This window comes from Gekko japonicus, unplaced genomic scaffold, assembly GCF_001447785.1.
Source record: "Gekko japonicus isolate JY-2015 unplaced genomic scaffold, Gekko_japonicus_V1.1 scaffold10, whole genome shotgun sequence".
NCBI lineage: Eukaryota > Metazoa > Chordata > Lepidosauria > Squamata > Gekkonidae > Gekko > Gekko japonicus.
The window spans coordinates 1,751,647-1,777,489 of record NW_015167526.1 but is presented as its reverse complement, the minus strand read 5'-3'; the positions used below and the strand labels follow the sequence as shown (position 1 = coordinate 1,777,489).

The 25,843-nt window shown below is 50.4% G+C and overlaps 1 protein-coding gene across 1 annotated transcript in view; it reads left to right on the top strand.

Annotated features, from left to right (window-relative positions):
- WSCD2 (WSC domain containing 2) overlaps positions 1–25,843 on the top strand; it is a 64,434-nt gene that overhangs the window by 15,235 nt on the left and 23,356 nt on the right. Inside the window, exons 2-3 of the mRNA XM_015413258.1 lie at positions 4,812–4,926; positions 12,563–12,747. Coding sequence (XP_015268744.1) covers positions 4,812–4,926; positions 12,563–12,747 — 300 coding nt within the window. The remainder of the gene's footprint in view (positions 1–4,811; positions 4,927–12,562; positions 12,748–25,843) is intronic.

Here is a 25,843-nt window from a genome sequence, read left to right as displayed (position 1 = left end):
GCATGCCAAGCAGAGGCTCTGCCACTGAGCCAGGCCCTTTCCCACACTAACCCAGTGATCCCTGGTGTGATGCCCAGGGTATATACGTCCTTCTTCAGACTGGTGGTTAAAATGCCAAGAGTTGTGAGTGGAAACAGAGAAGCAGGGAGGCAGCACCAGACTAGCAAACCACCCAGCTCATCCTGCCCTCTCTTGGCCACAGAGACGGCCTTCCTTGGAAGCCACTCCCTGTGTCTGTGTGAGGACCAAGCCCTCCCCTTTCCTTGCAAGTGGAAACCCAAGTCCACATCGGATTCCGCATTTCCGGTCCATGATGGCCATGTTGGGGCGATGCCCACGGCCCTTTCCAAAATCCTCAAAAGCCGCTGCAAGTTGACAGTGTTGCCACATCGATTACCACCAAACTGTGCCTGCTCAAGGCCAGCTCTGCCTTGCTGTCCAGGACACAACAACCCTGCCAGGGTGGTTCCTTGGGAAGTGCTGGGGAGCACTGGCGGCCAAGAGGGGGAGCCGCGCAGGGCTTGGTCCAAAGACAGCCAGTTTGGTGCAGTGGTTAGGAGCGTGGATTCTAGTCTGGGAGAACCGGGTTTGGTTCCCACCTCCTCCTCCACATGCAGCTGCTGGTGTGACCTTGGGTCAGTCACAAGTTCTCTCAGAGCTGTTCTTTCGAGAGCAGTTCTCTCAGAGCTATTGTGTGAGGGTAGGAGATCTGGGAGACTTCCAATTCAATGCTAGGGTATTTTGGGCAGCATATAACAATAAGGAAACTCTTTCTTTCATAGAATAGGAACTGACTGTACTCCCCCAAGTATTTAAGAGAAGATCTTCTGGTGTGAGAGTTAGGTCTACATTGGTGAATGACGTAATTTGTGTTATGACAGATCCATATTTTACTGTATGGAATTACAGTGCAATGTTTGTATTGAAAACTGTTGAAAATTAATAATATATAAATCAGGAAAAAAAGAGTTCTCTCAGAGCTCTCTCAGCCCCGTCTACCTCACAGTGCGTCTGTTGTGAGGAGGGGAAGGGGAAGGAGTTTGGAAGCTGCTCTGAGACTCCTCTGGGTAGTGAAGGGTGGGGTATAAATCCAATCTCTTCTCTTCTCTTCTTCTTCTTTGGAGGGTGGACTCTATGGCGGAGGTCCCTTCCTTCCCTAGTTTGGGGTAGTGGTTAAGTGCGCGGACTCTAATCTGGGAGAACCGGGTTTGATCCCCCACTCCTCCACTTGCAGCTGCTGGATGACCTTGGGTAAGCCGTAGTTCTGTCAGAGCTGTCCTTGAAAAAGAGCCGTTTCTGTCAAGAGCTCTCTCAGCCCCACCCACCTCACAGGGTGTCTGTTGTGGGGAGGGGAAGGGAAAGGAGTTTGGAAGCCGCTCTGAGGCCGAGTTCAGACTGGCAATTTGAAGCGTGAGGGAGTCGTGACAAAGAAAACCCGGAACAGACCTGGAACAGCTTGGTTGCGGTATTCCCGTTCACACTGCAGCGAATGAAGCGGGAGGGTACCGTGGAGGAAGTGCAAGGGAGCGTTCATACTGTTGCGCCACGCTGGCGGCCTGTTAGCGGCTGTTTCCACGCTGGGCTGCATGCGCTCATGCGCATGGGCGCAGCAGCAAATAGGACAGGATCGCACAGGCACAGCCGGTGCCTATTATCAATGACTGCGGGCTGTTCCCGCCTTAGCAGCGCTTGTGTTCACACTCAGGGAACCGGAATCAACGCACTCTATACACGGTTTGCTACCACTTTAACATGGTATCTTTTAAACTTGGGAGGGAAGCGGTGCAGCTCTGGTTTTGTGGCACAACCAGGGGTCATTTCCTGCGGGAGCGCACAGGAGCGGAGCTCCGGCAGTAAATATTCCAGGGGGTGGGCACATGCAACAAGCCCCGCCCCCTGCTCCCAGCAGCCCTCAGTCAGAGCAAGAAGAACCCAGGTTAGTTGCAGAGCCCCCCCTGGCCCCCTGGTCCAAAACAGTCCAGTGGCACCTTTAAGACCAGTTTTTATTCAGGTACAAGCTCTCCCTCCTCTGTGAGATCTGCACATTTCCCCCCCTCTCAGCCCCACCCACCTCACAGGGTGTCTGTTGTGAGGAGGGGAAGGGAAAGGAGTTTGCAAGCCACTCTGAGACTCCTTTGGGTAGTGAAGGGCGGGATATAAATCCAATCTCTTCCTCCTCCTCCCCCTCCCCCATATGCTCATAAGACACAAACCAATGTTCCCATTGGCATCTGCCCACTGAACTACCTTGCAGCGCTGTGGTCAGGAGGATCATTGAGGCATGATACACAGTAAGCTACCAGTGCCCGGGATCTGTTGAAGTCTCCCAGCCTGAGCTCTCTCATCAATCAGAATACCTCAATCAGAAACAATCAGAATACCTTTTTAAAACATGGGGGTAAAGCCCCCCGAATGAACATTTCTGTATGTGCAGCACTTTCTTCTAGAGGCGTGCCAGCATTTGGAAGCATATAACAATTTAAGGAATCTGATGAATCAACAGAAGCCATGTATAACTCAACATCAAATGAAGCTCCAAAATATTCCAACTCTTGAACTATTCTTATTTTTCAATACGCTGTTGGCTGTTCAGTACATAACAAACAACTGATACACGAAGGCTGAAGATTTAAAGAACACTTTGCAATCCCCAAAAAGATGTCACAATTCCAAAAGGGACTGAAAAGCACAAATTCTAGTTGTCCATTAGACAAGTAAATCTAATCCATTGAGACAAGCCATGGATGATGAGCTGCAGTCAACCCTCCCTCTGGATTGTCCAATGGGTTATCGATCCCTTCATCAGGACTGCACAGCGACGGGAACTCCCGTAAAGTAGTACCTCCAAAAACAGTGTCTCCAAACTGCCTTATCTTTCTGCCTTTTCTGTCTGCCAAATCTGCCTTATCTAAAGAAGCCAGGCTGGCCGCAATGAGGGCCAGGGCCTTTTCTGTGGCGGCCCCTTACTGGTGGAACGAGCTCCCGGAGGACATCAGGCCCCTGCGGGACCTTCTGCAGTTCCAGAGGGCCTGTAAAACGGAGCTCTTCCACCAGGCTTTCAACTAAGGGGCCGCCTTTAACATCATGGCCCTGGCCCTACCACCAACGTCATCACCAACTTGATGACCAACAGCATGGATTAGGGGTAGGCGACCATCCAGATGTCAGAGAATGCTGCCATCTTTTGTTATATCTATATTAGATATTATTATATATATTAGTCAAGAAAGAGCCAGTTTGGTGTAGTGGTTAAGTGTGCGGACTCTAATCTGGGAGAACCGGGTTTGATTCCCCACTCCTCCACTTGCACCTGGCTGGATGACCTTGGGCAAGCCGTAGTTCTGATAAGAGCTGTTCTTGAAAAAGAGCAGTTTCTGTCAGAGCTCTCTCAGCCCCGCCTACCTCACAGGGTGTCTGTTGTGGGGAGGGGAAGGGGAAGGAGTTTGTAAGCCGCTCTGGGACTCCTTTGGGTAGTGAAGGGCGAGGTATAAATCCAATCTCCTCCTCCTCCTCTTCTTCTTCTTTTTTATTTTATTTATTTATTCTTTAGATTTATATTCCGTCCTCCCCGAAGGCTCAGGGTGGCTAACAAGGGCATAAATGCCTAATTAAAACAGTAAGAACAGCATAAAAATACAATACTATAATGCAACATAATACAATTGATAAAATATCGGTGCTCCACTACTCACTCCAATTCATAAAATCAAGATGGTGTTCTGCAGATGTTATGACAATACAATGACAGTATCTTCTTCTTCTTCTTCTTCTTCTTCTATGTTTTGAGTAGTTTTGGTCTTATCCACTGTGATTTTAACTTAATTCTGTTTTTAGGATATGTTGGAGTTTTAATGAATATGTCTGTATTGTAAGCCGCCCTGAGCTTGCCATGGCGGGGAGGGCGGGATAAAAGTTTAATAAATAAATAAATAAATAAATAAATTTATTCATGATGAATGCGTGCTGCCTTACCCTATAGCCGTTCTCTCATCGAGACGAATACAAAGACGGCCTCCGTGTATAGATTGTGCTTTGTGTCTTGAATAGCCAACAGCATACTGGAAAATAAGGATAGTCTAAGAGCTGGAATTTTTTTTGGAGCTTCATCTGATGTTAAGCTATATATAGCATTTGGAAGCGGTCAGAGAGAGCGGTGGGCAGGTCTGGTTCCCCCGAGAGCTCTGCCAGGGCCGGAGGTGCTCGGGATGAGGTCTTGGGCCAGCAGTCGTGGCTTTGCAGCACCAGACGGACGGCTCTCGGCCCTGCCCGAGCTCGCAGCTGTCGACCCGCAGGGGTGGCACTGAAGCACTGCCAAGGCCAGGCAGCATGCAAGCTGCCCCGGTGGCACCAAACGGCAGGCGCCTTGGTCTCCTTGCCAGAGTCCTGGTTGGAGACTCGGCGCGGCCAAGGCTGACGTGAGACCAAGGCTCCCTCTAAGCTGTGGAGTCTTGTGAGCAAAAATTCTACTTTGTGAGCTACTGGCATTAAAGTTACGAGCTTGCGCTGGAGCCATCCCTTCCTGAGCTAAGACAAAAATGTGTGAGCCGGAGGCTAAAAAACTGTGAGCTAGCTCACACTGACTCAGCTTAGAGGGAACACTGCCTGAGACCTTTTCTTCCTCCAGTGGCTGCAGGCGCAGGCCAACAGGGATCCCTAAACAGGTCCCCAAGGGATTCTGGGTCTTGTGCACAGTCGTCTCTCGTGTGGCTTTATTTCTGCTCCGAGGCCTCCGGCTCTCCCAGCCTCAGCGTGGACAGGATGGCCCTGATACTTGTGTCTTGAAAGTAAAAAAAATGTCCTCTTTTCTCCAGCTAAGTACATCGGCTGTTACGTCGACAACATCCACCGCAGAGCCCTCCGCGGAGTGTCCTTCTTCGACTACAAAAAGATGACATTGTTCCGTTGCCAGGACAACTGTGCCGAGCGGTAGGTGGCAAATGAACACGGGGCGGCGGGGGGGGGGGGGCCTCATTAATTCCAAGGCATCCACTGTATTTCTCTCCTGTCAGCTCCAGCAGTTTGACTCTCCCCAGGTTGTTTTTCTTCCTCCCTCCTGACACCCTCTGAGCCCAACAGATTTGAAAGATCCAATTTTTCTCACTCGGGGAAAAGCAAGGCCTCATTTGCAATGGAAATGCCCTTTCCGAGCAGCGCTGGAACCGAGACGCCGGAATTATATACTGCAGCTTTCCTGGCCTGCCAGAGAAATTGGCTGCTGCCATTGTTGTAACTGCAGAGCATTTGCCTGGCTGCAGAAACGGGGTTTGAGAGACGCTTCAGTCCTGTTTCCCGCAATGGGAATTGATGGAAACAAAGGTGACGGGTTGACAGCGGTGATGCCTAGGCTGCGGGCAGAGGAGGATCCTTGTGGGCCGTGATGCACCCTGCCAGCCTGTGAACTCTCCAGGACTAGGCAAGGCCGGAAAGGGTGGGCGGGTGGTCTGATCTAAAGCAAGATGTGTACAGCAATGGGTTACAAGCCCTTCAGGACCTGGGAGAGCTCCTTGGGACAGCAGACGTCGTTCTTCTGCCATTGTCCACAGGTCAGCTGAGTCCTTCCGTCTTCCATCAGAATCAGACTGAGCCTAGTTCCTTCGTACGGGATGCTAGGACTGAGGGGGTATCACTTTCCTGGCCACACATGGTACAAGAGCCAGTGCAGATTTCATACCTGAAGGATCTGAGCTACCCATGCTAGATTCTGCATCTGTCTATCCATCTATGTGTCTCTCTGTCTGTCATGTATCTATCTGTCTGTCTGTCTGTCTATCTATCATCTATCATCATCTAACTATCAATCATCTATCTATCTATCTAACTATCTATCTATATCTATCTATCTATCTATCTATCTATCAACTGTCTGTCTGTCTGTCTGTCTGTCATCATCTATCTATCTATCTATCTATCTATCATCATCATCATTATCTGTCTATCTGTCTGTCTGTCTATCTGTCTGTCTATCTACCATCATCTATCTATCAGTCATCATCATCATCTATCTATCTATCTATCAGTCATCATCATCTATCTATCTATCTATCTATCTATCTATCTATCTATCTATCTATCTATCTATCCATCCATCCATCCATCCATCCCCTGCCGGCAAACGGTGAGAACCTGGCAACTCTATGGAAGCTATGCAGGGTTAGTACTTGGGATGGAGACCTCCTAGGAAGACTCTGCAGAGGAAGGCAATGGCCAACCACCTCTGCTTCTCACTTGCCTTGCTGGGTTCACCCTAAGTCAGCGGTGGCTTGACAGAACTTCACACACCAGCTTTCAAGAGTCAAAGCCCCCTTGCCCAAAACTCCCTGGTATCTTATACCCTGAAAATCTTGTTGGTCTCCAAGGTAGTACTGGACGCTAATCTAGGTGTTCTGCCTGCCTGCCTGTCTTTCAGTTGATCTAGCTAGCTAGCTGGTTAGCTAGCTAGGACCAGTGTTCCCTCTAAGCTGAGTTAGTGTGAGCTAGCTCACAGTTTTTAGCCTCCGGCTCACCCATTTTTGTCTTAGCTCAGGGTGGTTGGCTCCAGAGCAAACTAATTCATGCAGTCGCCAAATCACCTGCTCCCAACTTTAATGCCGGTAACTCAGAAAGTAGAATTTTTGCTCACGGGACTCCACAACTTAGAGGGTGGATTGGCTAGGGCACATTTAACACGCCCTTTCTCCGACTTGCTTCTCTCCTCTTCCATTTTACCCTGGCAACAACTCCTGTGAGGTAGGCTAGGCTGAAAAGGCAGAAGCGGCCCAAAGCTGCCCATGACATTTTACATCCAAATGGGGACTTGAACACAGGCCTCCCCTCTCCTAATCTGATGTACCGACCACACTGACCCAAGGTCTAAGATCAGGGATGTGAGAATGGCGCATTGGGCAGGACTGCCAACTCTTTGACCAGTCCGATCTATTTCTCCGCTGGTGTGATCCCGGCCTCGCCTCGGTTTCCTGAACGGGATGGTCCCCGTATTTCCCCAAGTTGCTGCACCTCTTTGACTCAGCCAAAGGCCCTTTCCCGATCCGTTTGCCCGCAGAACACACATCATGCTGCTCCCTCTCCCTGCACCTTAGCCTGTAAGTCACACGGCCGTCTCTTGCGCTATGATCTATAAGACGTGCACCGATCTTTCCTCTTGAAAAGTGATGCTCCCTCCTCCGTGCATCTTGTAAATCATCTTGCAATGAGTGTCGGCAAACACACCGGATTGCTCCTCGTGCCGAGGTCATCTTCCTAGGTAAGAGCGCGGGATGCAAATGGATTTGGCCTCCTGTCGCGGGCCTGGGATGCAAATGGATTTGGCCTCCTGTCACGGGCCAAACAGAGGCTGGATGGCCATCCAACAGTAATGCGGATTCTGTGAACTCAGGCAGATCACGAGAGGGAGGGCAGGAGGAGATGAGCTGGTGCTTAGTTTTTGTGACCCTTTCTTACACACCCAGGGAAGTGGCTGAGAGCCAGTTTGGTGTAGTGGTTAAGTGCGTGGACTCTAATCTGAGAGAAACGGGTTTGATTTCCCACTCCTCCACTTGCAGCTGCTGGATGACCTTGGGCAAGAGGTCCATCAGTGGAGCAGAGGTCCATCAGTGGCTATTAGCCACAAGGTGTAGATAGGAACTCTCAGTCTGGGGCAAGTGATGCTCTGTCTTCTTGGTGCTTGGGGGAGGGGCAACAGTGGGAGGGCTTCTGGTGCTCTGGCCCCACTGCTGGACCTCCTGAGGGCCCCCGGTATTTCTAGCCACCGTGTGACACAGAGTGTTGGACTGGATGGGCCACTGGCCTGATCCAACTTTGGCTTCTCTTATGTTCTTACAGGAACTCTCGGTCTGGGGCAAGGGATGCTCTGTATTCTTGGTGCTTGAGGTGGGAGCAACAGTGGGAGGGCTTCTAGTGTCCTGGCCCCACTGCTGGACCTCCTGATGCCCCCTGGTCTTTTTGGCCACTGTGTGACAGAGTGTTGGACTAGATGGGCCATTGGCATGATCTGAGATTGGCTTCTCTTATGTTCTTAAGCCAAAGTTCTGTCAGAGCTGTTCTTGAAAGAGCAGTTCTCGAAAGGGCTCTCTCAGCCCCACCTACCCATCTGTTGTGGGGAGGGGAAGGGGAAGGAGATTGTAAGCTGCTCTGAGACTCCGAGTGAAGGGCGGGGTATAACTCCAATACCTTCTACCTTCTTCTGATCACGATGTTGGTGGTCAGGAAGCAATTTTTCTCCAAGCCACTTTGGCTGGAGATCCTGGAGGTTTTTTTGTCATCTTCTGGGCATGGAAGAGGGGTCACTGGGTGTGTATGTAAGGGAAGGTATTTGTGAATTCCCCGCATAGGACAGGGGGTTGGACTAGATGACCTGGGAGGTCCCTTCCAACTCTATGATTCTATGATTCAATAACTTGTCGGAAAACTGAGCGCAGTAAAGGTAGGTAAGAAACCCTAATGCATATGACTACTCTGCCCCTAGCCTTCTCTAGATATCTGGCCTCAAGCTGACCCATCCCTTTTGGATGAGGGATACCTCCCTCTGCAGCAGCCTCACCAGCCCTGTGTCAAACCCTGCTAGGCTTCACTTGCTTTGGTTGCCAGTTGTTGCTGGGGGGAGGGAATCCCTTAGGGAAGGGGTACTGGTGTGAGTGAGTGAGTGAGAGAATGAGACCTTTCCCTTTCAGGAGACATCACTTTCCAAGTCAACCTCCTTTCCCTCCTTGTGCTTTCCCAGGGGAAGGCGTCCTTGAGAGACTCTCTGGGACTGCAGATAACCACGACTTATATCTTTCACTTGGTTGGTATGGCAACGTTAGGCGTGGTGTGCATGTGACGTGTGCTTGGGGGGAAAGGAAGGGGCTCCTCTTTGAATTTTCTATATTAAGCTTGTGCCGGCCAAACGTCTTCAGTTCTGACACAGCGACTTTCTGGATCATGCATACACCTCAATAAACTTATCAATGCCAAGAGAGAGTAGTTGAGTATAACTAGACCGGGGCCTGACACCCTGCTCCCCAGGAATGAACCCCTTCCCACTTTGGGGCAAGGGCTTTTATTCCTTCTTCCCACACACCACCCTCTACTCCTCTGCTGTTGTAGGTTTTCCCTCCAGATCCCATTAGCCAATCACAGGGTCCAGAGGGTGACCTGGGAAATGTAGGCTCTATAGTCACTCTAATACAGGTTTCCCTGGAGCCACTAGGCCTCCCTGGAGCCTGTAGGCCGCACCACAACAGGCCTAGGATCATGACACCTCCCATTCAGAGCCTCCAGGATCTGACCTCCCATTCAGACTGGCTTGTGGCTCAGGAGGTGGTTGGGAACAGCTTTTCTTTCGGCTCAGGTGCTTGAGTCATCTGGACAAGATCATAAGAACGTAAGAGAAGTCCATCTTGGATCAGTCCAGTGGCCCATCCAGTCCAACACTCTGTGTCACACAGTGGCCAGAAATACCAGGTGCCATCAGGAGGTCCAGCAGTGGGGCTAGGAGACCAGAGCCCCCTCCCACTGTTGCTCCCCCCCTGCAAGCACAAAGACTACAGAGCATCCCTTGCCCCAGACTGAGAATTCCTATAAGAACATAAGAGAAGCCAATGTTGGATCAGGCCCATGGCCCCTCCAGTCCAACATTCTGTGTCACACAGTGGCCAAAAATACTATCAGGAGGTCCAGCAGTGGGGCCAGGACACTAGAAGCCCTCCCACTGTTGCTCCCCCCCTGCAAGCACAAAGACTACAGAGCATCCCTTGCCCCAGACTGAGAATTCCTATAAGAACATAAGAGAAGCCAATGTTGGATCAGGCCCATGGCCCCTCCAGTCCAACATTCTGTGTCACACAGTGGCCAAAAATACTATCAGGAGGTCCAGCAGTGGGGCCAGGACACTAGAAGCCCTCCCACTGTTGCTCCCCCCCTGCAAGCACAAAGACTACAGAGCATCCCTTGCCCCAGACTGAGAATTCCTATAAGAACATAAGATAAGATAAGCTAATGTTGGATCAGGCCCATGGCCCCTCCAGTCCAACATTCTGTGTCACACAGTGGCCAAAAATACTATCAGGAGGTCCAGCAGCAGGGCCAGGACACTAGGAGCCCTCCCATTGTCCCCCCCCCAAAGCACCACACCAAGAATACAGATCATCCCTTACCCCAGACTGAGAGTTCCTATAAGAACATAAGATACGCCAGTGCTGGATCAGGCCAATGGCCCATCCAGTCCAACATTCTGTCACACAGTGGCCAAAAACACCAGGGGCCATCAGGAGGTCCACCAGTGAGAAGCTCTGAGCCCCTGTCCTGAACATCAGACACCCTAACCCCAGATGGGGAAAAAAAGATTTATATATTTATTTGAAGAAAATGTTTACATCCTGCCTTTCCTTGTTGTTCAAGGTGGCTTCCAATAATAGTTTAATAATTATTAAGAACAGAATGTGTAAAGGGTTGAACAGAAGACGGTGGTAGTTAAAGAAATGTTACCCATGGGACAGAATATATGAAAAAGGTAGTTAAAATAATAGTTATCTATTAAACTGTGTTTTAGAAGGAAGGATTAGACAAGAAAAGAAACTAGGTAGGGGTGGGATCATTGCGGGAAGCCGGGAGGGAGGGAGGGAGGGAGGGAGGGGAAAGGGCTATAATACAAATGAGGGAATGTTATAATATTGGACATGTTGTTATAACCCGATAATAATAAAATGTTTAAAAAAAACATTTTCAATTTAAAAACAAAACTAAAATAGCCAGTGGGCTACTTATGGTCTGGTGTGCCTAGGAGAAACTCACTCTGAACGTGTTCTTTTCTACTGTGTTGCATCCTCTTGGGCAAAGCTGTGGTACTGAGCACAGGTTGTCTGGGGCCTGAGCCCCAGCACCTATTCAGCCAGGACGGTCCCAGTTTGTTCAATTTCACACCACAGAGCTTCGCTTTGAGAAAAAAACTGCATTTCATGGCCTTTGGACTCGTAATCTCGTGACCATATTTTTCTCTGTGCCATGTTGGCATGTCTTTACCAACGGATGCATGTTGTAATCTTATTGCTCTGTCATATGAAAAGGGTACAAAATTATGGTAAAATGGCGCAAGGGTAAAAACCAGTGGCAAAGAAAGGCAGGACACAGCAGCTGAAGCATGAAGTGGATGGCGGGGACCGCATGTCAGGGTCCTTAGGTTACGCAACACAGGGCTTCATGAGAAGATAACCGTTTATTGGTAAATCCAGTACTAGAGACACGTGTACAGCTTGTGTCAGGAATGGACGCCAATACTAGGGCCTCTGACTTATACTAGAATCAAACATCCCCCCCCCCCCGGTAAGCATAAGCCAATGGATACATCTCGCGCGTGCGGGCAAAGCAAGCAGGCAAAGTGAAAAGCCATTAACATTCCCAGCTGAGTAAAACTGCAGCTGGAGCATCTACAAGGTCAAGCATAAGATAGCAAACAGTTGGTGAGCCAGGGAGAGCTGAGACAGAAAACGGGAGGGCACCTGTGAGCCGGAGGCTAAAAAACTGTGAGCTAGCTCACACTCACTCAGCTTAGAGGGAACAGTGGTCCAGACTACCTTGCCGTGCGAGAGGTTTGTGCCAGAGGGTGCAAAAGGGTCCAGCTGAGTACAGTTCTAGAGACCTCACTGTGCATTCAGAAACATCAAATTGAGTTCCTGGGTTACGGAGAAGAATTTTAGACTAACCTTCTCCTTGATGTGCTGAGTTTTCTGTGTGGAGGTCGTAGAACAAAATTTAGAGTCCAGTGGGGCACCTTTAAGACCAACAAAGTTTTATTCAAGGGATGAGCTCTCTTGTGCAAAGCACACTTCTTTAAATACATTGGAATGGGAGGTAAGGTTGAAACTTGCAGGGGGGGGCTGAACAGCAAATTAACATGTAACATGATGAAGATGTGCAAAGACAGAACAACATAAGAGGCTAGGGTTGTAAGGTCAACAGTTGTGAAGCAATAAATATGTCAAAATAGCAGATATATGTGTAAAAGAGGTAGACTGGTCAGCGCATTTGAAGAGGTAGCCGCTCAGCCAAGTTCTGCAGCAGCGGGGTTCAAGGAGAAGGTTTTCTGAATGGGTTGCTAGGTCCCCGCTGGCCACTGGCAGGGGATGGGGGGGGCTCTTTTTGTAGCAGGAACTCCTTTGCATATTAGGCCACACCCCCTAATGTAGCCAATTCTCCAAGAGCTTACAGAGCTCTTCTTACAGTAGCTACTGTAAGAAGAGCTCTGTAAGCTCTTGGAGAATTGGCTACATTAGGGGGTGTGGCCTAATATGCAAAGGAGTTCCTGCTACAAAAAGAGCCCAAAGCCAGATCCAGGTTGGGAAGCTCCTGGAGATCTGGGGGTGGAGCTAGGGGAGGAGAGGGACCTTACTGGGGCACAGTGCCATAGAGCCCCACCCTCCAAAGCATCCATTTTCTCCAGGGGAACTGATTTCTGTAGTCTGGAGCTGTCATTCTGGGAGATCCCCAGGTCCCGCTTGCAAGCTGGCATCCCAAGTGAAGAGTCACGCCCAGAAGCTGGACTTCACACCCACACACCCCCGAATGAATTGTGGTCTCTCTGTCTCTCCAGGGGTTACCTCTACGCCGGTCTGGAGTTTGGGGCCGAATGCTACTGCGGGCACAAGATCCAGGCCGTCAACGTGAGCGACTCCGACTGCAACATGGAGTGCAAAGGGGAGAAGAGCAACATCTGCGGGGGAGTGAACCGCCTGTCCATCTACCGCCTGGAGCTGGCACAGGAGTCGGCACGGAGGTGTAAGTCCCGAGGAGCTGCCCTGGAAAATGGGGACAGGTGTGGGAGCGGAGGGGAGGGGAGCCAAGGGGCGGAGCAGAGGAGGGCTTTCAGGAGAGAGCTGCGGGCCACCGTTCTGGAACTGGCTCCTGCAGAGTGCAGGGGGTTGGACTAGATGACCTGCAAGGTCCCTTCCAACTCTTAACATTCTATGAGTCTATGGCTACGGGGCTCCCAAACTCTGCAGCACAAGCCAGCAGTGGGGGACGGGGATGGGACAGGCAGGACTCCAGGGTGGAGGTTAGGCGTCAAAGTCATGGGTTGAGTCCAGGTGACAGAACAGCAACACACGGTATAAATAATGCAGACAGGAAACGCTCAAGAACATATGAGAAAATGCTGATCACATCTCTACGACAAGTAAGTAACAAAGTGAATATTAACTGACAAATAAATTACAAAGACGAGGACAAAATATAATACAGAAGCATAATCGTGTGATACGATATAGAAAGGGTATTAATTAAGTAGTATAAAGATGATACTACGAAGACTCCGGATTTCACTCTTCGTTTCGATCATTCTTCCTCAGCAGGCCGCATCGAGCACTTAGTATATAGAGAAGCCTCCAAGGTAATGAGCACAGGCTGAGTATCCAATCCTGTATATCTAAATGATCAAAAACGGGCAGCCGCTCCGTACCAGAGCGTATTCTTACACTGTTGGCACGCCTCCAAGTGAATCCGGGTGAGCCACTCGGCTTCTGGGAGTGTTTCCCCCAGGACCCTCCTGTGGTTGCAAGAGCCTCTTGCTCCAGAGAGTGCTCCTCACGCTAGAAGGAAGCGCCACCGCCCATGGAACAGATCCCGTCCTGTTTTGAGGGGCGCCAAAAAAGGTCATATTCAGGGGTCATTTCATAGAAAAAGAGGTGCAGGAGCTCATTAGCATAACTCATTTGCATAACTCATTTGCATATGCCACACCCCCTGACATCACTGGAAGTGTGTCAGAAGGCAACACCCCCCACTCAGGCTCCACTGGACTGTTTTGGATTGCTAGGTATTGGGGGGGGGGGGGGAACGTGCAGATCGGTCCTCGCAGAGGAGGGAGAGCTTGTACCTGAATAAAACCTGGTCTTAAAGGTGCCACTGGACTGTTTTGGACCGGGGGGGGGGGGCTCTGCAGCTTACCTGGCTGCTTCTTGCTCTGACTGAGGGCTGCTGGGAGCAGGGGGCGGGGCTTGTTGCATGTGCCCGCCCCCTGGGCTCTTTACTGAGGGAGCTCCGCTCCTGTGCGCTCCTGCAGGGAATGACCCCTGGTCATATTCAGGAAGTTCAGAGAGGGCGGTTTACCAGCGCCGAACCCTCGTCTTCCCCATCAAGTGAGTCGCCAGTTCCCTTCACACTCAGAGGAGGCACTCAAGCCAGCAGAGGGTTCCCCACCCCAATTTATCTGCTGCCCTGATGGGGAGTGAGGGGTGGAGCAGGAAGCTGTGGAGGGCGGAGGGGACACTCTGGCCAAATCCCTTTTGTCTTCACAGGCTCCCCACTGCAGTGTCTTTGGTGCTGGGAGAGGGCAGGTTTAGTGTGCTATAAGATTTCGACAGGCCAGGGGACCTCAACGTGGCACCCACTGACCCCTTTCCTAGTGCCCACCAAGTGTTTTCAGAAAGTCGGTGTGGCCAGGTGGGGCGTTTGCCCAGCAAGCACTCTGATTGGCTAATGGAGATTTGATTAGCTGTGACTGAACAACAGATGTTTAAGGAGCTGCAGTGGCTCAAGTGGTTAAGACGCTGAACTGCAGGCTGTGGAAGGTCAGTAGTTCAGCAGTTCGAGACCCGAGTTGCCGCATGATGGAGTGAGCTCCCATCTCTAGCTTGGAGAAAGCAAGAAATTGCAAGTAGATAAATAGGTACCACTTTGGTGGGAGGGTAACAGCATTCTGTGCGCCTTGGTGTTTAGTCATGCCGGCCACATGACCACGGAAATGTCTTTGGACAGCGCTGGCTCTTCGGCTTTGAAACGGAGATGAGCACCGCAACCCTAGAGTCGGACTCGACTGGCTTTTGAGCAAGGGAACCTTTACCTTTACCTTTACTTTACAGATGTTTAAGAAGGTTGCTTTGGCAACAGTTGCCATCACAGCATGAGGGTTTTCACTGAAGGTAATCTGCGGCAGCCATTTTGTGCCTGGCGCCATCTCCTCTGGCAGCCATTTTGTGGCTTTGCCCGCCACGCTCTGTCAGAATTCCAAAAGTGCTTGTGGGCTTTAAAAGGATAGGGACCAGTGCTGAAGATGGATGGCTCCAGGGTTGCTTTCTGTGAGGGTTTATGAGGATCAGGGTTCTTATGACTTCTATCTTACCATCAGCGTTCCCTCTAAGCTGAGTTAGTGTGAGCTAGCTCACAGTTTTTTAGCCTCCGGCTCACATATTTTTGTCTTGGCTCAGGAAGGAGGGCTCCAGAGCAAACTAATTGATGCGGTAGCCAAATCGCTTGCTCACAAGGCTCCACAGCTTAGAGGGAGAGCATTGCTTACCACTCTGCTCAACTAAGTGTTGAGTTTGGTGTCGTGGTTAAGTGCGCAGACTCTAATCTGGGAGAACCGGGTTTGACTCTCCACTCCTACACATGCAGCTGCAGGATGACCTTGGGCAAGCTGTAGTTCTGGCACAGCTGTCCTCGAAAAAGAGCCGTTTCTGTCAGAGCTCTCTCAGCCCCACCGACCTCACAGGGGGGCTATCGTGGGGAGGGGAAGGGAGAAGAGTTTGTAAGCTACTCTGAGACTCCTTGGGTAGTGAAGGGCAGGGTATAAATCCAATCTCTTCTTCTCTCCTGCTTCTTTTTATGGGGCACACCCCTCTATGTTTAGGGGCTAGGATGGGAGTTAATTCAGGTTACTCTATTTTATTGGTTAGGATTCCTGCATCCCCACCCCACCCTGTAACTAAGGCTGTATTCTGCAGCATGTGGTGCTCACACAGATACTGCCCCTGAACACTGGAGGTTCCACTTGGTCACCCTGACTTTCAACTCTTAGAGAAGCGGCCTTGGCTTCAGGGGGGGGGCACATACCTGCTTTGCAAGCAGACGGTCCCAGTTCCTGCCCGTGGCAACTCCCAGTCAGTGTTCCCTCTAAGCTGAGTTAGTGTGAGCTAGCTCACAGATTTTTAGCCTCTGGCTCACACATTTTTGTCTTCGCTCAGGAAGGAGGGCTCCAGAGCAAACTACGGTAATTTATGCAGTAGCCAAATCGCTCGCTCACAACTCTAATGCCAGTAGCTCACAAAGTAGAATTTTTGCTCACAAGACTCCACAGCTTAGAGGGAGCATTGCTCCCAGTAACAACAGTTTGGGGAGAAACCTTTGACTGGCAGCAGCTCTTCGGGGCTTTAAAGCCAGAGAGAGTGACTCAGCTAGGTGACCCGGTGACCCAGCACTGTACATTTAAGGAAAGGCGCTTGGCGTCTGTGCTGTGATCAAAGGCTCTCCGGTTCAATCCCCGGCATTGCCTGTGAAAGGTTCTCAGGTGCTGGGAAATGCCCTTCCTTGCCTGAGACCCTGGAGAGCCGCTTCCCGTCCGAGTAAACAATACTGAGCTAGATGGCGCCATAGCCGGTCCCGGAACGGGTATAAAGTGTCTTTATATGTTTGTATGCCAAGTCCTCTGTGGGTTTCTCTCTTTCTTGCAAGACGCCATCTAAGCCAGTGGCCAGTTGTGTGTGTGGGTGTGTGTACAGTGTGCTAAAATAATCTCTCAGGTGGCTCGCATTTCAGCCCCGCAAATCCTGCCCAAACAAAGTTGTTTTTTTCCACGCCCTGCCAAATATGCTCTGGTCAGGGATTTCATAAACCTCCCAGGGACAAGGGTTCCATGCAGAAGGGCTGGCTGCCAAGAACTCGCTCGGTGTGCTTTTGAACCTCAGAGGGGGGGGGGGAGATTTTCCTGAGAGACCACTTAGGGGCTGTCCTGGGCAACGCTCCCTCTCAGCTGTGGAGTCCTGTGAGCAAAAATTCTGCTTTGTGAGCTACTGGCATTAAAGTTGTGAGCGAGCAAGCAGGCTACTGCATAAATTAGTTTGCTCTCTGGAGCCGTCCATCCTGAGTGCAGACAAAAATGTGTGAGCCGGAGGCTAGAAAACTGTGAGCTGGCTCACACTCACTCAGCTTAGGGGGAACACTGGGATGCAAGGGCAGAGGTGGACAGAGAGCTGGGGGGGGGGTTCCCCCAAAGTGGGAGGAAATTGAGCCGGGGTTGCATATAGCTTTGAATTCGGCCTTTACAAAATAAAGCTGTCTGCACCAAGAAAAGCAGAGTTCTGTCTGTGTGTGTAGAGGGCCCTCAAGCCGCAGCCAACTTGTGCTGACCCCATAAGGTTTTCGAGACAAGAGGCTCACAGAGAAGAGGAGAGTAGGTTTTTATACCCTCCTTTTCTCTACCAGTTTGATGTAGTGGTTTGGTGTAGTGGAGCCAGTGTGGTGTTGTGGTGAAGTGCGCGGACTCTAATCTGGGAGAACCGGGTTGGATTCCCCACTCCTCCACTTGCACCTGCTGGATGGCCTTGGGCAAGCCGTAGTTCTGATAAGAGCTGTCCTTGAATAAAGAGCAGTTTCTGTCAAGAGCTCTCTCAGCCCCGCCCACCTCACAGGGTGTCTGTTGTGGGGAGGGGAAGGGAAAGGGGTTTGTAAGCCGCTCTGAGACTCCCTTGGGTAGTGACAGGCGGGGTATAAATCCAATCTCTTCTTCAGTCACAAGTTCTCTCCTTCCTAAAATGTGGTGCCCAAAGCTGGAGACAGGACTCCAGGTGAGGCCTGACCATAGCAGAATAGAGCGGAACTACCACCTCCCGTGATGTGGACACAGTGCTTCTGTGAATGCATCCTAAGATTGCATTAGCTTTCTTTGCAGTCATATCACACTGCAGGCTCATGTTTAGCTTGTGACACATAACACATAATTTAGGGAATGAAACCCTGCGAAAGTAGACTCACCCGCACAGTGGAGCATATGTGCCTAAGCTTATCTCTGAAGCCATAATCCTAGAAACGTGGTCCTTCTGCAAAACAAGATTCTTAAAATGTGCCGATAGAATCCCAGATTCCCATCACAAGTCATGCACAGCCCTAACTCATATCTTGGAATGTTCTGCTTAACTGGAGCTTGATCAAGATGGGTAGCTGACTGTGTTAGTCTGTCCATAGTGTTGGAAAAGAGCAAGAGTCTGGGAGCACCTTTTTTTGGTTGTTCAGTCACACAGTCGAGTCCGACTCTTCGCGACCCCATGGACCAGATCCCGCCAGGCCTTCCGGTCTTCCGCCATCCTCTGAAGTTTGCTCAACTTCATGTTCATTGCATCTACAAAATTTGTGGCAGGGTAGCGGTTAAGACGCTGAACTGCAGACTGGAAGGTCGGTAGTTCAGCAGTTCAAGACCCGAGTGTCGCATGACGGAGTGAGCTCCCATCTCCAGTCCCAGCTTCTGCCAATCTAGCAGTTCGAAAGCAAGAAATTGCAAGTAGATAAAGATGGACCACTTCGGTGGGAAGGTAGCAGCGTTCCATGTGCCTTGGCGTCTAGTCATGCTGGCCACATGACCACGGAAACGTCTTCGGACAGCGCTGGCTCTTCGGCTTGGAAACAGAGATGAGCACTGCATCTCTAGAGTCGGATTTGACTGGGTTTCAAGGAAGGGAAACCTTTACCTAGGAGCTTTCACGAGTCATTGCTGAAGTGAGCAGTGACTCAGGAGAGCTCACACCCTGCCGCAAGTTTAGTTAGTCTTTCAGGTGCTCCTGGACTCTTGCTCTTTTCTGTTGGTTAACTGGGGTGGTGAGAACGGGTGGGAAAGCGCACCATTGAGCCCTACGGACTGGCGGATTCGGCACCAGGCAATGCGTGGACCGGACAGCGGCATGTGCAGAAGGCAGGAAGAGAGGCTTGAGCGCCGCTAATGAGTCTGAAATGGGTTTTTGATCTCTTTCTGACTCTTCGCAGCTTTCCATCTCATTTTGTATTCATTGTGTTCCTTGCGGCCTCGGTAGTTAAGAGGCAGGGCTGGGGGTGTTCATTAGCAGGTACTTAAATGTCAAAGAGGGAGCCGGGGATCCTGCCAGGCAGGCAGGTGGAGGGAACATTTCTGCGGGTGAGCCTCGGCAGACTGTCCTCCTGAAGCCACCACCAGAGATCTCACTAGGGGTGCGCAGGCAGGACCGGCGCAAATGGCTCCCGGCAAGCTGGGGGCGGAGGAAATGCAAAAGCAAAGAGTCGGAGAATCGCTGAGTATTGCAGCAATCACGGGACTCGAGTAGTCAAAAGCCCAGCAGCACCTTTAAGACGAACAAACTTTATTGTAGCATAAGCTTTCGAGAAACACAGCTCTCTTTGTCAGCTTTCGAGAAACACTGCCCTTGGCCTTTCAGCATTTCTTTCTTTCTTCAGTTCATTCATATCCCACCTTTCAGCCCAATGGGGACCTAGAGCGGCTTACATCATTCTCCACGCCTTTGTTTATCTTCACAACAACCCTGTGAGGTAGGTTCGGCTGAGAGTAGGTGACTGGCCGAAGGTCACCCAGCAAGCTTCCGTGGTACAAGTGGGGATTTGAACCTGGATGTCATGGGTCCTGGCTCAGCTGAGGTTGACAATTCCTCAGACGGGGAAGAGGCACGCAGCAACCCAGCCTCCCCCGTAGTCAGCCCCAAAGAGGAACCTTTGCCAGCACCTGAGGGAGAAGAGGCCCCAACATCTGCGCAGGAGGGGCAGCAAGGCGAGGAGTTTGAGGTGCAGTTGGTGGCAGAGCCCGGTCCAGAGCCTGGCCCAGCACCCCCAGTGGGAGACACCACGGGACCATGGCCCCCACCCAGCTCCCCTGACTGTCCCAGACGCAGGGTGCCGTGGCTCAGGTGGGGTGTCACCTGACGCTGCCACCACTCTGGATTTAGGTTCCCTTGAGAAGGCCCAGAGCACCCTCCCAAGACCTTCAGACCTCCCTTTTGGCCGAATAACAGGCGTGAGGACCAGGCAGAGTGAAACAAGGGAAAGGTTTATTTTATAGGAGGTCAAACAACAAGGTGCAGAATTATAACAGTAAGTGGGTGAGAAGAAAAGAAATCAAATGCCCTAATGCGTCTAAATATAGACTGTCCCTTGCTCACTATCTCAAGTGGCCTTAGACTACTCACCCTTCCCTCCGGATGAGGGTCTCTTCCCTGCAGCAGCCTGCCTTCTGGCTCTGCCCTCTGGAATAAAGAACAGCTTCTGCTCTGGCCCCAGCCCTTTTGTTCCCCAGCCCTCTTCTTCCCTATTGGTCAATTTTGGCTCCAAAACCTCTCAGGGGCTTCTGGGAGTTGTAGGCCCAGCCTCACCTACTGCTAGCCAGGCTCCCTGGTCCTAGTAGGCCTCTGGTGGCACAGCCCAGATCATGACACAGGGCACGCCAGGAGAGACAGAGGAGTGCCAGAATTCAGCTGTTGCAAAGGCAATGTAAGGGGCCGTGAGTCTTTGCAGGTCGCCTCCCAGGGAAGGGAGGATCCAATTATAAGCAGGCACGTCACCTGCCTCGGTGCGGACGCAACCGTGCAATCTCGGACGCTGTCCCAGCCGCCAGACTCCACTCCTCACTCCTGAGACCTCTGATTGCTCTCCCAGCATTCCGACCCCTGGCACTGTCTCTCGGCTTGGTTTGGACTTTGCACCTAGCTTGAGTCTATTGTGTTTGTGGCGACCGGCCACTGAGCTACTGGCATTAAAGCTGTGAGTGAGCAATTTGGCTGCGGCATAAATTAGTTTGCTCTGGAGCCATCCGTCCCGAGCCAAGACAAAAAAGTGTGAGCCGGAGGCTAAACAACTGTGAGCTAGCTCACATTAACTCAGCTGAGAGGGAACACTGGCTGCAATGCTCCCTCTAAGCTGTGGAGTCCTGTGAGCAAAAATTCTACTTTGTGAGCTACCGGCATTAAAGTTGTGAGCGAGCGATTGGGCTACTGCATCAATCAGTTCGCTCTGGAGCCATCCTTCCAGAACTAAGACAAAAATGTGTGAGCCGGAGGCTAAAAAACTGTGAGCTAGCTCACACTAACTCAGCTTAGAGGGTACACTGCTTGGAGGCACGATAGCAGGAAGCAGAGCAGATGAATGATGCTCGTTCTCTTATGGGGCGAGGCATCTGGGGCTGAGCGGGATTTCTTGCCCTAGTGAAGACAAAATTGACCCAGATGTTGGAATGGAGGGGATCCGGGAGCCGCATTCATCTCCACCCACGGCCAGGAGGTCGGTGGCTGCAGGAAATTAATTTTACCTTTTGATTTGTGCCATTCTAGGGAACTATAAATCTGGGCACCGCTGTATTCCTTGGAGAGAGAAGTGCTGAAGGAGGGATCGATAGAACAGGGATGCGGTTTTGCGAAAGGCTGAGGAAGCGGGAGTTACAGCGTCAGGCTGGAGAAAATCCTGATGACGGACAGGTCCCCCCCCCCATGACAGGAATAAAGGGTCTCACGAATTGCCTGTTGCTGGGATACAGGGAACAGATTGGTCAGAAATAAAGAGAGGTCCATTCGTTTTCAATTTATTAGGAGCAGTAAGATTTTATTGCCAGCAGAAGTGGAAATCAAAAGATCCGCTTCCATGCAACAATGGATAATCAGCAAAGAGAGACAGTGTGTGGAGGAGCAGTCAGTTTGTCAGGCTAGGTGAACCGATTTCAAATCCTTGCTCAGCGGTGACCTTGGGTGACCTTGACCCAGGCACAGTTTCTTAGCCTAGCCTACCTCACAGGGTTGTTAGGAGGATGCAGTGGGCTCAGTTTGATGTGGTGGTTAAGAGCGGTGGACTCTAATCTGGGACAACCAGGTTTGATTCCCCACTCTTCCACATGAAGCCAGCTGGGCGACTTGTCACAGTTCTCTCTGAGCTGTTCTCTCAAGAGCAGTCCTTGAAAGAGCTCTCTCAGCCCCACCTACCTCACAGGCAATGCTCCCTCTAAGCTGTGGAGTCTTGGGAGCAAAAACTCTACTTTGGCCCCGGTCACACGGAGGATTTGCCATGCTAAAGGCACGAATGTCAGGCGGATTTTCGGGGTGCGATCACACAGCAACATCTGGGAAGCGTAATGTGCCCGTGGCCAACCCATGGCATCCCGCCAAAGATGCGCAGTAAAAAAGTGCACTAGTATCCGGAAAACGCAGGGCAGGGGCGGGCATCTGATCGCAGGAGCACTAGTATCCTGTGGTATCCGGCACCCGTCCACATTCTGTCGCAAACGGGATGGTTTTTTGTAAGCGCATGCGCACAAACACATAACTGAAAGCAGTGCTGCTCCACGGAACTGTGCATGATCACAAATACGAAACGCTTGTCGTGCCGCTTCTTTGCCACACTGTGGCATTGCCGTGTGATCGCCAGCTAACAGTCTAAGCGCGGAGACTCGGGGGACCGTGTGATTGGCCTACTGCATAAATTAGTTTGCTCTGGGGCCATCCTTCCTGAGCTAAGACAAAAATGTGTGAGCCGGAGGTTAAAAAAACTGTGAGCGAGTTCACACGAACTCAGCTTAGAGGGAACACTGCTTGTCTGTAATTCTGTTAGTCTTTAAGCTGCTACTGGACTCTTGCTCTTTTCCACTGCTACAGTTTGCCAAGTGTCATGTTTACAAGTCAATAAATAGCCCATTATATTTTGGGGAGTAGTCGCTGGCGGGGTTGGATGGGCTGGGAGGCAGGCAGCTATCATAACAGTCATCTTTTTTTTTTCCTTTTTAAGGTAAGAGAGCTAGAATGTTTGAGGCTTTTGTTGATCCGGGTAGGCGAAGGGGGAAATCCCTTGTGGGCCTAAAACAGAGCACTCACTGAGTGCCAGGCAGCAGGGAGAAAAGATCCCCTTGTTCCGGGGGCTTTTTGTGCTTCGTGAGAAAAAGATTGGACCAGAAGCCCGGATTGAAATTGGATGAGGAATGAATGGGCCAGGAATGTCTCGGGGGAGATGGAGTTTCTGCAGCTGTACGTTTGCTTCAGATCGCCATCACGATAGAGAAGGGGGCCATTAAAATTCCAGGTGGGGTTGCCAGTTCTGGAAATCAAAAGATCTCGTCTCTGGGCAGAGCTTGAAGCTCAGAGTCCACCTGAACAGGGCAGCCGGGGGCTGGGAAGGAATTAAGTACGGAGCCCAGGACAGACCACGGCTTATTCACTAGACATTCAGGTGGGTTGCCGTGTTGGTCTGAAGAAACAGAATAAAGTGTGAGTCCAGTGGGCACCCTTAAGTCCACCAGAATTTAATTCTGGATATAAGCATTTGTCTGCACGCACACTTGAAAGCTCAGGGCTATTTTTGGGCAGGAGCGCACAGGAACAGAGTTCCGGCTGGCTCCCAAGTTGGCCACGCCCAGCAGGAACTTATTAGCATAATAGGCCACACCCAACAGCAGAAACTCATTAGGATTGGCTACATTAGGGGTGTGTGGCCTAACATGCAAAGGAGTTCCTGCTACGAAAAAAGGCCCTGGGTTTTGACAACAAACAAGGTAAACAGAATAAGAAGCAAAAGGTGGGTGTGGCTGGATAACCACACTTCTGGTACAATGGGGGTGTGGCCTAATGTGCTAATGAGCTGTGCTGTCAGGGGTGTGGCCTAATATGCTAATGAGTTCCTGCTGTTGGGTGTGGCCTATTATGCTAATGAGTTCCTGCTGGGCTTTTTCTACAAAAAGAGTCCTGTGAAAGCTTATGCCCAGAATTAAACTTTGGTGGTCTTAGCCAGTTTGGTGTATTTTTCAAGTTTATTACGGTCATAGACCAGAATAATAGAAGACAAGTAAATACAGTTACAGGAGCAGTAAAATTATAAAATATATCGGCATCTAAAATTATAAATAGGATCTAAAAACTTTAAAATACAGAAATAATAGAATCAGAATTTTGATTAAAAATTAGGTTTAGGCCTATCTGTCCTTTATCTCTTTCCTAGTTTGGTAAGCCAACCAACCAAATTTGGCAACCATTCTAGTCAACTTTTGATTATCTCCTGCCAGCATAATTGACAAAAGTATCCTTCTATTACGACCTGGAAAGGAGTTAACTATAGGCTTGATCAAAACTTCCCTGATATTATGATATATAAGACAATCGAAAATTACATGTTCCAATGTTTCATCAGATCCCATCCCACATATACAACTTTTCCTCAATGATCTAGTAAATCTGGCCTCCATTATGGTGTAGTGGTTAGCTGCGCGGACTCTAATCTGGGAGATCCGGGTTTGATTTCCCACTCCTCCTCTTGCATCTGCTGGATGACCTTGGGCAAGCCATAGTTCTGGCACAGCTGTTCTTGAAAAAGAGCAGTTTCTGTCAGAGTTCTCTCAGCCCCACCCACCTCACAGGGTGTCTATTGTGGGGACGGGAAGGGAAAGGAGTTTGTCAGCCGCTCTGAGACTCCCTTGGGTAGTGAAGGGAGGGGTATAAATCCAATCTCTTCTTCTTCTTCTTCTTAAAGGTGCCACTGGACTCACACTTCATTCTGTTCACTATACATAGATCTAGGCAGTCAGCCGTGTTGGTCTGAAGCCGTAGAACAAATTTAGAGTCCAGTCAGGCACCTTTAAGACCAACAAAGGTCTATTCAAGTGCACACACACTTTTTCAAATACAGTGGAATGGGAGGTGAGGTTCAAACTAATAGACGGGCTGAGCAGAGAATTAACATGTAACATGATGAAGATGTTTTAAGCTATGCAAAAGCAGAATTAAATAACCTTTGTAGGTGCCACTGGACTCTAAATTTGTTCTATTCACTATACAGTTAGTTGTTGTAACTTTTCTGGGCTGTATGGCCGTGGTCATACAGCCCGGAAAATCTACAACAACTAATGAACTCTGGCCGTGAAAGCCTTTGACAACACTTGCTGTTGCTGTTGTTCAGTCGCACAGTCCGACTCTTCGGCTCCACATCATGCCACGCCCTCCTGTCCTTCATAATCCTCTGGAGTTTGCTCAATTTCATGTTCGTTGCATTGGTAACACTGTCTAACCATCTCATCCTTTGCCGTCCCCGTCTTCTTTGACCTTCAGTCTTTCCCAGCCTCAGGGTCTTCTCCTCCAGTGAGTGCTCCCTTCTCATTGGGTGGCCAAAGTATTTGAGCTTCAGCTTCAGTCTCTGGCCTTCCAGGGAACAGTCAGGGTTGATTTCTTTTAGGATTGACTGATTTGATCTCCTGGCAGTCCAGGGGACTCTCAAGAGTCTTCTCCAGCACCATAATTCAAAAGAATCTATTCTTCGGTGACAACACACTATACAGTTATTTTTCAAAATTTCCTGGGTGATGAGCAAGCGGCCGTGCCCCTTTTATTCTGGCAGCTGCTTAAGAGCAAAAAGGATTCTGCGCCCCCAGTTACACTGGAGATGTTTAAATCTGTATGTGCGAAACCTTTGGACCTGTCTGAGCTCAGAAGGCTCTTTCTGTCCTGTGTCAGAACCCACAGCCAACAACAAAGTAGATGCATTCAGGAACGGTTATACTTTTATTGCAGAGCTCAAGTGGTTAAGACACTGAACTGCAGGCTGTGGAAGGTCAGTAGTTCAGCAGTTCGAGACCCGGGTGCCGCATGATGGAGTGAGCTCCCATCTCTAGTTCCAGCTCCTGCCAACCTAGCAGTTTGAAAGCAAGAAATTGCAAGTAGATAAATAGGTACCACTTTGGTGGGAAGGTAACAGCGTGCCGTGCGCCTTGGCGTTTAGTCATGCTGGCCACATGACCACGGAAACGTCTTCGGACAGCGCTGGCTCTTCGGCTTTGAAACGGAGATGAGCACCGCAACCCTAGAGTCAGATTCGACTGGCTTCGAGCAAGGGAACCTTTACCTTTACCTATAGATGCAGTAACATAGGCACTGTTAAGAATGGCGGCGGCCCCATAGGCATAATAGGATATAGGATATTCACAAGGGGGGACCCGCGATACTCGCGGGGGGCAGTCTCTCTCTTTCCCCCGTTCTCTCTCTTCCCCCCAGTCTCTCTCTCTCTCTGTCTCTCTCTTCCCCCCTTCTTTCTCTTCTCCCCCAGTGTCTCCCCCCTTCTCTCTCTTCCCCCCCAGTCTCTCTCTCTCCCTCCCCCCCTTCTCTATCTC